This window comes from Dendrobium catenatum, unplaced genomic scaffold (assembly GCF_001605985.2).
Source record: "Dendrobium catenatum unplaced genomic scaffold, ASM160598v2 fragScaff_scaffold_745, whole genome shotgun sequence".
Taxonomy (NCBI): Eukaryota; Viridiplantae; Streptophyta; class Magnoliopsida; order Asparagales; family Orchidaceae; genus Dendrobium; species Dendrobium catenatum.
Window position 1 is genome coordinate 267,433 of NW_021319207.1, and position 13,930 is coordinate 281,362.

Consider the following 13,930-nt stretch of genomic DNA (forward strand, 5'->3'; position numbering starts at 1 on the left):
TCTCCTATTATATTAGAAGAATGATCAATAAAAAAATCATCCTTGATCATCACTTAATGATTGTCAATGACCAATGGCTGCCATATATTGATGTTTAATGCTCATGTTCTTGATGTCCCCAGATATTATGAGAATGACCAATCTAATTTCCACCATCATCTAGCTTTTGACTTCTCTCATTTATCATTGTATAACTCGTGTTAAGTGTTAATGACCAACATCTGTCACTCATTAGAGTGAGTTGCCATATTGTAAATTTTTCTGATGGGTTTCTTAATGACTACACATTAATGTGTAACTAGGCCACGAATGAGGAGAGTTGGTTATTCTATAATTTTTTTAGCATACATGTTAATGAACATAAACCAATTGAAAAAAAAAAAGGATAGCTATAGAAAAAATAACAAATGCATAATGGCCATATGGGTTTGAAATAAAATAGTAATAATAAAAGAAATAGAAAATTTGCCTCATCTATTCATGAGTTGCTCATTAAAAAAAGAGATTATAGTGTGGTGGAGCAACTTTTTAACCTAATTTTTGGTTTTAGGTTGTCTTTACCAAAAAAAATGGTCATAATGGGCTCTAAAGCCTTTATATCTGCTTTGGGATGAGTGTAATACATAAATAATTTATATTACACCCATCTTAAAGGAGTTCCAACGATTTTAAAGCCTATATTGATAAAAAATTTAGTTTGAATATTATGAAAAAAAATTTCCCTTTAAAATTTTGAGTAAATGCACTCATTCGAACACAACTATAAATATTTAACTATTTTTAAAATTTGCTCAAGAAAACTTGAGTTTAGCATATTTTTATGATTTATAGCTTCAATTCAAGTAAATTATAATAAAATTGAGATTTAAGTGATCTATTTTAGTTCAATTTATATTTTTTTGAATGATTTACGTACATATATAGCACTTAAAACTACCCAATTTACACTTAAACGCCTAAACTTCATTATTTACAAAATATATTAGATGGAACCCTCAATGACAATGAAAAGTTTTGACACAAGTCATTATATGACCATACTTTCATCAGCTCTACCCACCCTATTGATACCGTTAGGCCGCACCACAAGTTCATCGAATAACCAAGACATAAGAAAGTTGAGGCAGAATCTCATTGGGCTTGCTGATAAGGACATCAATGGAATTGAGGACAAGAAAAATATGAAAAGGGTGAAAGTAGTGATTTGGTGGTGAGAAAAGGGAGGAGGGAGTAGAGGTAATACATGTAGAAGAGCATGATGGAGAAAGAGGGAAAGAAAGATGGAGAGGAGGAAGTAAAGCTACCTAGCTTATGAAGATGGAGGAGGAATATGAAGGAGAGCAAGGTGGGGAGTGTAGGGAGACATTAGCGAAGGTGGACAAAGATGAAAACGTGTGATCTTTTGAAAAGAGGGTGTTGTGAACTAATATTATTGATGATTCAATTAATGGAGTACTATATTTAGTAATTAACAAAATTTAAATATTAAATATATAAATCTGATACTTTTTTGGATGTGCATTATCCTTTTTAAAAATCAAAATTAATTCAAAATTATGAGTAGGATAAATTATTATGCAACCACATAATTTGATGATCATTTTATTTAATTCTATTTTAATCCAAAATTGTTAAACCCACTCATACGTTTCAACCAAATAGGGTATTGGATCATTTTCTAGATTACGATAACATTTTACATTTTCTTAGGCATTTAAATTAAATTAAATTAATTAAGATAAATTTAAATGTTAGTCGCGTAGCTTTTGTATTTTTATTACGATATTTTAGTTACCGCGTATCAAAATGGAAGTTGTCGTACTGCAACTGGCTCGAAGCACACGACTCGTACACGAAATCTGCGGAGCATCTATCCTGCGTTCCGGCGAGCAAATTTACTCACCGTCAAACCGAAATCGCGAGATCACATCTCACCAAGAGGGCAATCTATGGCCGCCGCCGAACTAGTCGCTGCTGAACTCGTCGATTTCCTCAACGCATCTCCCACAGCTTTCCATGCTGTCGGTAATGAAAAACCTAAACACCCGGATTACTCTACTCTATGCTTTTTCCCGTCCATACCTTCCACGTTTCGGTTGTCTTTGATATTTTTGGGGAAAGATATATAGTAATTCATCATGCATCTGTTGTGTATTGTTAGATGAGGCGAAGAGGCGCTTGAAGAAGGTTGGTTTCGAGCAGGTTTCGGAAAGAGATGACTGGAATCTGGAACTTGGAAAGAAGTACTTCTTCACGAGGAATCATTCTACTATCGTGGCCTTTGCAATTGGCAAAAGGTGTCTCCTTTTGATCACACCCTACCTGACATGCGTGAATGCGAATGCGGAAACAGAACTGTCTTCTGACTGTTTTTTTTTTCTCCCAACTTATACTGAGCTAAATAGAAATTTTTTTTCCAGATATGTTGCTGGAAATGGATTCCACATTATTGGAGCGCACACGGATAGTCCTTGCCTCAAACTGAAGCCCACTTCAAAGGTTGCTGATTTCATTCCTTTGGTTATTGCTTTGCCTGCTATCCCCTGTATCTTTAAATTCCATCTGTAAGCTGTGGTATACAAATTCCATTTGCTATATACTTGATTTGATTAAGATTTTTTAAACTTGTTTGGTTTTTTAGCCACTTTTGATGCATTTTATCTTTTGGGTATTAGTTAGAAGTGTTTTTGGCATGATTTTATCTAAACCGAGGAAAAAGGTTAATGGTTAGAAATCGAGTTGTTGCTCACGATATGACGTTTTTTAGGTAGCAAAAGGAGGATATCTGGAAGTTGGCGTGCAGACATATGGTGGTGGATTGTGGCACACCTGGTTTGATCGTGATCTAACTGTTGCAGGTCGTCTAATTGTAAAGGAAATGAAAGATGGTTCAGTTTCTTATACTCATAAGCTTATCAGGATTCAAGAGCCAATCATGCGGATACCTACATTGGCTATTCATCTTGATAGGTATGCCCTTGCAAAAACCTGACGTTCCTAATGGTTCAGGGGGTACCTGTTAATGTCCCAGTTTTTCCTTCAACTTGTTCAACTTTATTAAAGATGTAGATAAGTAGAAATGTGCTGAAAAGTTTTTCCCTAAATAATGTTGCCTCCGATCGATTGTGATCGTATGACCTTAATGGCAATGTTTTGCAAAGTTTAAAAATTTGAAGGTATATTATTTCTAGCAATCTTTTTGTTTGGAAATGATATTTCCGGAACTTGTTATTCTTTGGAATTAATGAGTTGATAGAAACTACTCATTCAATATGTCAGCACTAATATGATGTTTCACTTTTTCCATGCAGGGGTGTTACGGATGGATTCAAAGTTAATACACAGAGTCATCTTGTCCCTGTGCTTGCAACATCTGTTAAGGTGATTAAATACTAAAATTCAGTATTGTAGACATCCTTTTGAATTTCCTAAACAAACTCGAGTAGTTTTAACTTTTGTAGCTTGCCGAAGTAATTCATGGACTTCCCTTGTATTTAATGTTAATATAAATCTATCCAAGTAATGTACTCAGGTTATGGTCTGATTGTGATAGGCAAAATGTATAGCAGTCAAACCCATTGTCCTAAGTTAACACATTTGTTTGCTGAAGTCTTCATGTGGAATGCCAAATTTGTGAAGACAAAAATGATAGGATATATGAAGAATACAACACCAAATTTTAGGATCATCAAAGTGTTCAAGGATCTTAACATACCTGAATGATCCATTGCGAACAAAAGGAATGAGATGGGAAGGTCTTCTCTCCTTTTTCCTACAACATGGAACCTTGTGATGGAATGAGTGCAAAACATATTAGGGTAGGCTAGGGGACCTAGCCCTTTTATATTTGTAGCTTGATAGGCCCTTCCATCATGAGTTGTTAAAACTTTGTTCTACACTGGCTGCAAACCGCTTAAACCAAATTTAGTTTATTTGGGCCCATATAGATTAGGATCATTCAGTAGGCTTATAATTTTAACTTGTGTTACCAGCCAATTAATTAGTTATTAATTAAATTGTAATTAATGGTACCCTATAATTATGAGAAGATTCCAACATTCTTCCACCTTTTTTTATTAATTTTTTAAAATTTTAATTTATTATTATTATTATTTTCTTCCACTTGGAACAATGTTAATTATCAATAATATTGATCAACTAAATATTACTGAAGTTGTGCCACAATATAAAAGTAAATTGGTCCATGCATATTTAAAACCTTCATATATAATTCAATCCAATAAGATCATCATACATTGAATCATGGCAGTCTGTCATGCCCATTATTGCCTCTAGGCCAATTCATGGGTACCAGTGCCAATAAGCTTATCAACATAAATCTCAAGTGGCATTGTAGCAAGAAAATAACACTTCAAAATGTGATCTTAATATCTTATCTTCATTATCAACCTTATTTCCTTAAATTCAATATGCTTCAACGATGTGGCTAATGGCTTTTATATGTCTTTCATTTGCATTAATAATAAGCAAAGCAACTATAGACCTGCATGTCTCAATGAAATTCACAATATGACAATAACTATAAGAGAAATACTCATCATGATATAGATTTGCTCAAAATGGCATATAGCTTGAACTCACAAGATAAGGCATGATATTATTAAGAAAAATATGATTTTCTAACGAGGATTACTCGGATATATTCATTAAGGACAAACATTGAATATGCAAATAAACTCTTTTATAGCACAAAATTTGTTTTTCATAATCACTGAAGCTACCACTGAGTAGGATTATCAAATTATTCAAAAATACCCATATGATCGACTTGCCTTTTGAAGATCATAAGCCACAACATTTTAGTAAGCGGTTGACATTAATGATCACAATACTATTAGCTCGAACTAAGTCTTTAATAACAAGAAGTTTTATTTCAATTTGTTTAGAAGCTCTAGAGTTTCTATTATTCTTGGAAAAAAATATCACAACTTTATTATCACAATAGAGTTTCACTAACTTAACAATGGAAGCGGAAATTCATAATCCAAAAATTAAGTTCCTAAACCAATCAACTCATGCAAAAGCTCTATAACAAGCCACAAACTCTACTTGCATGGTTGATGAAGCAACCAGAGTTTGCTTAGCGCTCTTCTGTTTGTTTCAAGTTATTTTTACAGCCATCAAAATCATAGTTAGTAAGCCCAATTAACTCCAAATTATCCAATTTACTATAGACAAGCTTATAATCCTTTCCCTCTGCAAATATGTCACTATTTTCTTGCTAACACTCTAATGATCATGTCTAATATTAAGCTAATATCTGCCTAATATTTCAACAACAAATGCAATATATAGTATTGTACAAACTTGAGCTACATAAAGCTACCAAGTAAAATAGCATAAGATGGATATTTCATGGACTCCTCTGTATCATTTATGGGACAATGATTCAAGCTAAGCAAGTCACCCTTTATAATAGGTGTATATTATGATTTGTAATTTTGCATATCAAACATTACTAAAAACACAATAAATGTTTGTTTTTTGATATACTCGGGATTTGTCATGTTGAATTTAGATTCCTAAGACAAATGCTGCATTTCCTAAACCCTACATATAAAAAATTGGAGATATAAGCTTTGTAGGATCGGTTTGGGATTGTTACGACTGTTTATAAAATTAGTTGTAGCATTTTTGTAAGAAAAAACCTTGTTTTTGAAAGCTTTTTCTGATATTATAGACTTTTTTCTTTAGAAAAAGTCATACAATAACATTATTGTAATTATCATAGTCTAGCAAATTTGCTTGTGAGTTTTGGCATGTGAGATAGTTGTAGCCAAACATAAGTTTGGCAACGGTTTGCAAAGTAAAACTGTGAAAAAATTCTCCCAATTGCATCTTTAGTCTCAAAGAAAAGAAAATATAACAAAATACAAATCAAGACATAATATGAAAATACAATTTGATTAGCCCTAAATAGACTTCCCAACTTCCCTCCTAAACCAATCCTTTTCCTTAATTGATTCCCTTCTCAATTTGAATTTGATTTAGATCTCTTTTCTAAATAAATTCCCCATAATTATAACAATATCCCCTCCCCCCCTAAAAAAAAGGGTCACATATTATCCTCATGGTGGAAGGTTGGGAGCTGTCTCCTAATCTTCTTGTATGGCTTCCATGTGCCATTGTGCTATGGAAGATCCTTCCACTTGATTAGCACCTTCTGTGCCCCCGTTTCTTCTCTGCGCACACCTGCTACAGTGCTACTTTTACGGGTTTCAAAATGACCTCCATATCCTCTGTCAAAGTCAAGGGTAGTAATGATGATGTGTGCTCTCCTATCACTTTCCTCATCTGCGAGACATGAAAGATTGGGTGCAAAGCTGATGAGGGTGGTAGCCTCAATTGATAGGTTATTGCTCCAATGCGCTCCAAGACCTCATAAGGCTCAAAGTATCATGGGGATAATTTCTTATTCCTCATCTTGGCTTGTATCTTCTGTCTGTAGGGCCTCAATCTTAAGTAAACCATGTCTCTTCACTCGAAGTTTACTTCTCTCCTGTGCTCATTAGCCTTCCTTTTCATGATCAGCTGGGCTCTCAATAAATATCCCTTTAATAATACCCTTTCTCTCTCCTATAAGTATTGTTCTACACTGAACACTGGTGTAGTGCTTTGCCTATAATGAATCAAATGAGGTGGATCTCTTCCATGGAGAATCCTAAAAGGGGTGGTATATGTTGCTAAATGGTACGAGGTATCGCCCAAGCAATCCATCTTGCCCAACTCTTCAGTTTGTCTGATACAAAGCATCTTAAATAGGTTTCTACACTTCTGTATGACCATCTGTTTGGGGGTGGTAGGCTGTACTTCTCTTCGGGACTGCCCTCTATAAACAAAATAACTCTCTCCAAAAATGATTGAGGAACACCTTGTCTTTGTCTGACATAATGGATTCTGGAAATCTATGCAAGCACATCACCTATCGTATGAAAACAGTAGCCACAGGGATCGTGGTGTAAGGGTGCTTCAGAGGGATGAAGGTACAAATTTGCTCAGATAATCCTCTACTACCAGTATCACCAAAAAACCCTCATCTTCATCTCCTCCCACAACCTTTCCAGTAGGACTAGGGGTTGTAGTAACCATACTGGTGTCATGGTTAAGTAGTTGTGCATTTGGCACACATTGCATTTGGCTACCCAGTCCTCTACATCGCTGCGCATCCAACCCAATATAATTCCGCTGACAATCGACTATAGATTTTCTGAACCCTTGAATGTCCTCCAACTACACTGCCATGCCATGAAACTTTTATAACAGCTTGGGGATGTATTGCAATCCCTGTGGTAGAGCGAATTTCCCCTGATGTAGCAGTTGGACTCCTCTCAGTGTGTATTTAGGATGACTGTCTGGGTTATGTAGCCAATCAGCTATGATATTCCTCAATCCTTCATCCTATTCACTCTTATGTTTCAAAGCTTCTCAATCTAAGATCATGGGTATTGACAAGGCTGCTAACTAAGGCTCCTCGACTCTCCTGGACAAGAAGTCTGCTACTTTATTTTCTAAGCCCGATCGGTACGGGATCTCAAAATCATATCCAAGCAATTTGGATAACCATCGCTGATGCTCCTTAGTGGTCATCCGTTATTCCAACAAAGTCTTCAGACTCCTCTAATTTGTCCTGACTCCGAAGTGTCTCCCCAACAAATATATTTGTATGATGCAATGGAATTCTTATGTTCAATTCACATTTGGTTATATACCGTTGAAATACAAATGAGAATCTTTTTAATCTACTATTAATTTTTTATGTCATAATATTTTGAATCAGCCCTGTCCTGGTAGAAGGGGATACTTCTGGTGCATCACATTCATGTGGAAGATTGGTTCTTAAAAATTATTATCAAAAGGCTAAGTAGCTATTGTGTTGTTCTATATTATATTTTTTCTACAAACTTTCTTTATGTTCTATTTATAGGCTGAACTTCAGAAACTGGGGGTACAGAATGGTCCCATAGACGCCAAGTTCAAAACTGATGGAGTAGAATCACATGATAAGAAAAGTATTGATGACAGAAAACATCACTCAGTTTTTCTCCAGGTACCTTATAGCTGGGATTGTAGATTTTTTCTTTGAGTTGCTTGATAATTATTTATATTAATACCCCCTTATGTCCATCCTGCTGCCCACCAAATAGTGGCATAATAGTTGAAGTTTTAATTTGCTCAGTTAATTGCTGACAATGCTTGCTGTAAGCCGGACGAGATTTGTGATTTTGAGCTGCAACTTTGTGATACTCAACCAAGTATTATAGGCGGTGTTCTGAAGGAATTCATATTCTCAGGAAGGCTTGACAATTTGTGCATGTCATTTTGTTCACTGAAGGTGACAAAAGTTCCTATTTTGTTGTTTCTTTAATTGTTTTGGCTTATTTTTTTTAGTAAATATTTCTGGTAGATAACCATTGTTGATTAAAAATTTGCCGTATCTGCATCTTCACGTATTAGTGTTCTCTAGGTTTCTAGTGAATGATGTCTAGACATCAATTTGACAGAGTTGATTTCTGCAATGTTGCTTCACAGACAGATTTATGCATTAGGCAGAGAAGATACCAAAGTAATGGAAATTTTTAGAAATAAAGGAAATGAATGAACTACATGGCATTCAGTACAAAGATAAGAGGAGTTATATTGAGATTGTTACTTCAGTAAAATTATCCAACTTCCGTTATATTCATTTCGGGCTGCTTCAGTTCTTCAATTACTAATACTAATGAAGTTTAACAAATCTTTCCAGAACTGCCGTTATTTTAACTAGGGTTGAAGTTGTTGTTTGTGTGGTTGGGAGGGATATGTGGATTGCTAAGTTAACAAGTTGAACAGGGTCCTCTTTATTTTTTATTTTATTTGTTTACTTATTTCATTGTTTTCCATAAGCTGAAGGCTATTGGTTATATCATTTTTTGTCAATTTAACTACCGTCTAAATATATTCTTCTTTTTGATAAGACTAGAGAGAGAGTTGAAGGAAAGTTTGAAGAATTATGGATGCTAATTTAGAGTCTGAAGATTTTTTCTTTGAGTAGATCTAAAATTGAATATATAGTGTGTAATTTTAGTAGTAATAGATCTAGCAGGGGTTTGTGACTTTGACTATCAAGTTATTAAAAAGAGTACACGTTTTAGATATCTTGGGTATGTTGTTCAAAGTGATGATGAAATAGAACGTGATATTATTAGTGTAATTCAAATTGGATGGTAAAGTGGAGGAATGCATTGAGTCTGTTGTGTGATTGAAATGCATCCCTCAAATTTAAGGAAAAATTTCATAAGATGATGGTGAAACCTGCAATACTTTATGGCGCAGAATGTTGACCATTAAAAGAGAACCATAAAATTATGTTAAGTGTTGCAGAGATGAGAATGCTCATGTGCATGTGTGGTTTCACTCTTAGGGACAGAATGTGAAACAAATATATATGTGAAAAGGTTAGAGTAGATCCAGTTGCAAATAAGATTAGAGTGAGTCGCCTTAGATGATTTGGTCATATAAAACATCAGCCTTTTCAATGACCCTGTTAAGAGAGTAGATGTATTGGATTTGACCTATCTTAAGAACAGTATACGTAGACCTAATAAGACTTGGTTAGAAAGTATTGAGATGACTTTTTTTTTTATTAGTCGTAAATGAGAATCTGACTTTTAATACGAGACAATGGAGAAAAATGATTCATGTAGCCGACCCCTCATAGTGGGATAAAGGCTTAATGTTATTTTTATATCTATATACATTTCTTGAGTTAGCTGCATCCTTAGCTTTACTTAACTTTAATATATACTTCTAACTAGATTTTTTAGTTCATTGAATGCCATAGTAATCGAAAGTTGGTTTGTGGTGTGCAGTCTATAATATTAAATTATCTTTAGTTTGTGGAATGATTAATTGTCTAATCGATCGGTACATTTTGTTGCCATCTACTTTGTTCTAGATTTTTTTATGCTTACCAACATCTTTTTTAATATCGTTTCGGACACGCCTCTTTTTCCCAATTTGAAAAGTTTAATTTTATTTTCCTCACTGCAGGCATTGATAGACTCAACAAGTTCTGAAAGTTCTCTGGATGAAGAGATTGGTGTTAGAATGGTGGCACTGTTTGATCATGAGGAGGTTGGATCGAACTCAGCTCAAGGAGCTGGTTCTCCTGTGATGTTGGATGCCTTGTCCAGAATTACAAATTCTTTCAACTCTTCAAACACCAAGGTAGAAATAGAAATCAATTATACATGCCACTTTTTTACTACATATAAAACTTAGTATTTACCTGTCTGGTTAGTTGTTTTACATACTTTTTTTTCATGCTTCATTAATCCTTTAATCTTTCTCTTTCAGTTAGTTGACAAAGCAATCCAGCAAAGTTTCCTTGTCTCTGCAGACATGGCGCATGCCATACATCCCAACTATATGGTAAATCATATTTCTAGTTCTTGATGTCGCTTGTTATATATGCTGCAATAAAATAAAGTTCAAGATTGTTAGGCTTGGTCCATTGGGAACTTGCGGCATCTTTCTTGCATTTCAACCTTTTTGATTGTTTTGTTGCCATTACGTGCGTTGCTATCTGAACCACTTAGGTTTCGTTTGGGACGGCTTTCTTAAAATTTTTGCGCTAGAAAATAGCTTTAAAAAGCAATAAGAAAACCGTCCTAAACGAAGCCTTATTATTATTTTTATTTTCTTTTCATGCTCCCTGATTCTCTTACCAGGACAAACATGAGGATAATCATCAACCTAAGTTGCACGGTGGGCTTGTGATAAAGCACAATGCTAATCAGAGATATGCGACGAATGCCATCACATCATTTATATTTAGAGAGATTGCTGAAAAACATGATTTGCCCATTCAGGTAAGCACATTCTAAAATCGAAGATAGAAGGTATTGGCCTAATCGTTTTGATTGACATTTTAATGCGCTAAATAATATACTGTTTTTTCTATCGAGTTCTGTAGAAGAATATGATCCAGTTGGTGGTTGATTAAATTATATATTAATAAACAAGAAGTTTGGATCCAGAGATGTAGTCTTGTAGTTGTAGATCTTTCTTACGTGCTTATTGCTAATGACAACGTTTTAACTTGCTTAATCCCTTATCCACTTCTCTTCTGATCCTGCATGACATCCATGCTTCCTTATAGATTAGCAGTTGCTTCACTATAGAAATCAAGTCCTTTTCCTGGGAAACAATAATCTGTAACGGTAGAGACTTTCTGCTATTATCTAGATTATAGTTGTAAAACAGTAATAGGAAATACTTGAGTTCTCAAGTAATCCTAATGGGAAATACTTGAGTTCGCAAGCAAACCTAACAATAATCAGTAAAACAGCGAGAAAATGGAAGAAAGTATGGTGGAAAAAAAATCAAATGATAGATAATCTTATAGAAAGCAAAGCGAAACAAGAACGAAGCAAAGATACAATCGATCCTCAATTCAGAAGGAGGATCGTTCTCTCCCAATCTCTAGATGATGAATCTAGAGCCCAAAACCCTAAGAGAACTCCAAGAGAATAACTCCAATGCATGCATGCCCTAACCCTAGCCTCCTCTCCTCTTTTAATACAAATCTTCTTAATAAAAGCTAATAAAATATTTCCTAAAAAAATTATTAATTCAAATAGTTTCTGATTGCCTTTTCCCTCTCTCCTTGCAGCCCTAGGGGGGCCCACATGAGTGAACTTTTATTAGGTCCTATGACCGGACGTAGAGCTACGTTCGGCTGCCAATAACATGTCTCCACGTGCTCTTACTCTTTACCGCGCGGCCCGACGACTTGACCCGGACCGAAACCCGGGATTGCTATGTTCGCGTATTACTAGGTATTACTTGGTATTTGCTCAGTATTGCTAGGTATTGCTTGGCAATAACGAGAAATACCGAGTTTTTCTCAGTATTTGCTCGGTATTTGTCTTCACATAATGATATTTCTCATTATTGCCGAGAAAAATCTACCAATACCCTAATAATACCGAGCAATACCTAGCAATACCGGGTTGTCATGGATTTAAAATACTCACGTGTGACATACCCACTATTCGTCGGGTCGGGTCCGCGGTTTTGTGCCTGCTACGTGGCGCGATCTCAGTGCTGGCCGAATGTAGCTCTACGTTCGTTCACCGGACCAAATAAAAGTTCCACATGAGTGGGCTGCCATCAAAAGAGGCATTTTAGCCCGCCTCCTATTAGTGTGAACCGGCACCACCTGGGCCGGTTTGGACGGTTCTGGTGGACGGTTCTGGCAGAACCGTAACAAAAACTTTCCCTTGAAACTAGAATAATAAGCAAACTTAATTGGTAACTGGCTTATAATCTCTTCGGTTCTCCTCCTTAGCTTAAACCAGGCATTTTTTTGTGTGAATCATGAAATTTTCTTATCCTGACACACCATAAAGGCAGCAAACCGCTTATCCGGATTGTCATTTTCATAAGGTGGTCTCGATGCCAGCTGAGGTTTCGTTTGTGATGAATTTCTTGCTGCTTTTTAAAATAATTTTTTAATACAAAATTTTTACTTTTTATACTAGAAAGCTGCTTTAAGAAACAGTAAGAAAGCCATCCCAAATAAAGTTTGAGTTGCTTAAATATTGATAATGACGATGATGATGATGATGATGATGATGATACTGCTATGCAATGCAGGATTTCGTGGTCCGGAATGACATGCCATGTGGTTCTACCATAGGCCCCATACTTGCAAGTGGCGTTGGAATCAGGACCGTTGATGTTGGTGCACCTCAACTATCAATGCATAGCATAAGAGAGATGTGTGCGGTGGATGATGCAAAGCACTCCTACGAGCATTTCAAGGCCTTCCTCAATGAGTTCACTCTACTTGATTCACGGATTAAAGTGGATTTCTAGCTTCTCATTTTCCTATGTCAATAGGATACTTGCTAATGATTTCTTTAAATATATAGACTTTTGGTTGAATGTACAACAAGAAAGAAGGTTTGTTAGTGTTACAATGATTTAAGGATTTTACTTGAACAGAAATGTCTTTTGCCGTTGAACTGAAGGATTTGTTGCATTTCATAATGGGTATTTTGATTATGCTATGTCCTCTATAGTAGGGAAAATTATGTTGTGCGGACATTAGATGGCATCCGAAAATCAATAAGAATGCGTTACATCACTTTTTTGCTCGGTACTGTTGTGTACCGGTGATGTTGCGCGTTATGTTTGATCTCCAAGCCGTCCGATTTCTACACAAAATAGATTCTCCTGAAGAATCATGGAGGTGCATTTACAGCTTCAAGACAACACAACATTACTTTGCAGACATTTCTTTTTGGTTATAATATTGTTATTTTTTATCAGATTTTTTGTGATAAGAATCTTTTCATACTTATATCTTTTAATATGGTAGTTATAATAACCAAGTTGTTTGATTTTTTTAGAATTTTTTTTTTAAATACTAGAATTTAAAAAATTGTCTTTTACAGTTATTTGATAATTAATTTTATGGAAAGATGCAATCGCCCCAAAAGATAGCTTAGCAAAATATTGGATGGGTATTAAAGATAAGTTGTACCTACATTGTAGATATCATTCTAGAATTTGGGAAAAAATTTATTATTTGAATAAAAAAATTAAAATAGATAATTTATTTTTGATATTGCCAAAATGAGATATTTGAGTGTTTTTCAAGAATGAAAGTAATATGTAAAACGCGTTTTATCGAATTTCTTCTGGCAAAGGTTCATGATTTTTTCCTGAACTTCTGATAATAATAAAATTTAAAATAATACTTTTTGTATCATATAAGTACAATAAACTAATTTGCTATGTTAAGATGTTCAATACATATGATTTTAATTGTTTTTTTTCTAAATCAAAATTATGATATTTGATTTTTTTTTTAATGGAATTGATGAAATTATGCTATTAATGAGTTTGGCTAGTGATGGCG

At 34.9% G+C, this 13,930-nt stretch overlaps 1 protein-coding gene across 1 annotated transcript; it reads left to right on the forward strand.

Moving 5' to 3' along the window:
- The first annotated feature begins 1,807 nt into the window (after window positions 1-1,807).
- On the forward strand, window positions 1,808-13,076 carry LOC110094369 (probable aspartyl aminopeptidase). Its single transcript, XM_020819588.2, has 11 exons — window positions 1,808-2,025; window positions 2,162-2,297; window positions 2,421-2,499; window positions 2,768-2,970; window positions 3,312-3,381; window positions 7,946-8,068; window positions 8,198-8,353; window positions 10,051-10,227; window positions 10,357-10,431; window positions 10,731-10,871; window positions 12,661-13,076. The coding sequence occupies exons 1-11, from the start codon at window positions 1,950-1,952 to the stop codon at window positions 12,880-12,882; spliced, it is 1,458 nt and encodes a 485-aa protein (XP_020675247.1). The 5' UTR covers window positions 1,808-1,949; the 3' UTR covers window positions 12,883-13,076.
- The last annotated feature ends 854 nt before the right edge of the window (window positions 13,077-13,930 follow it).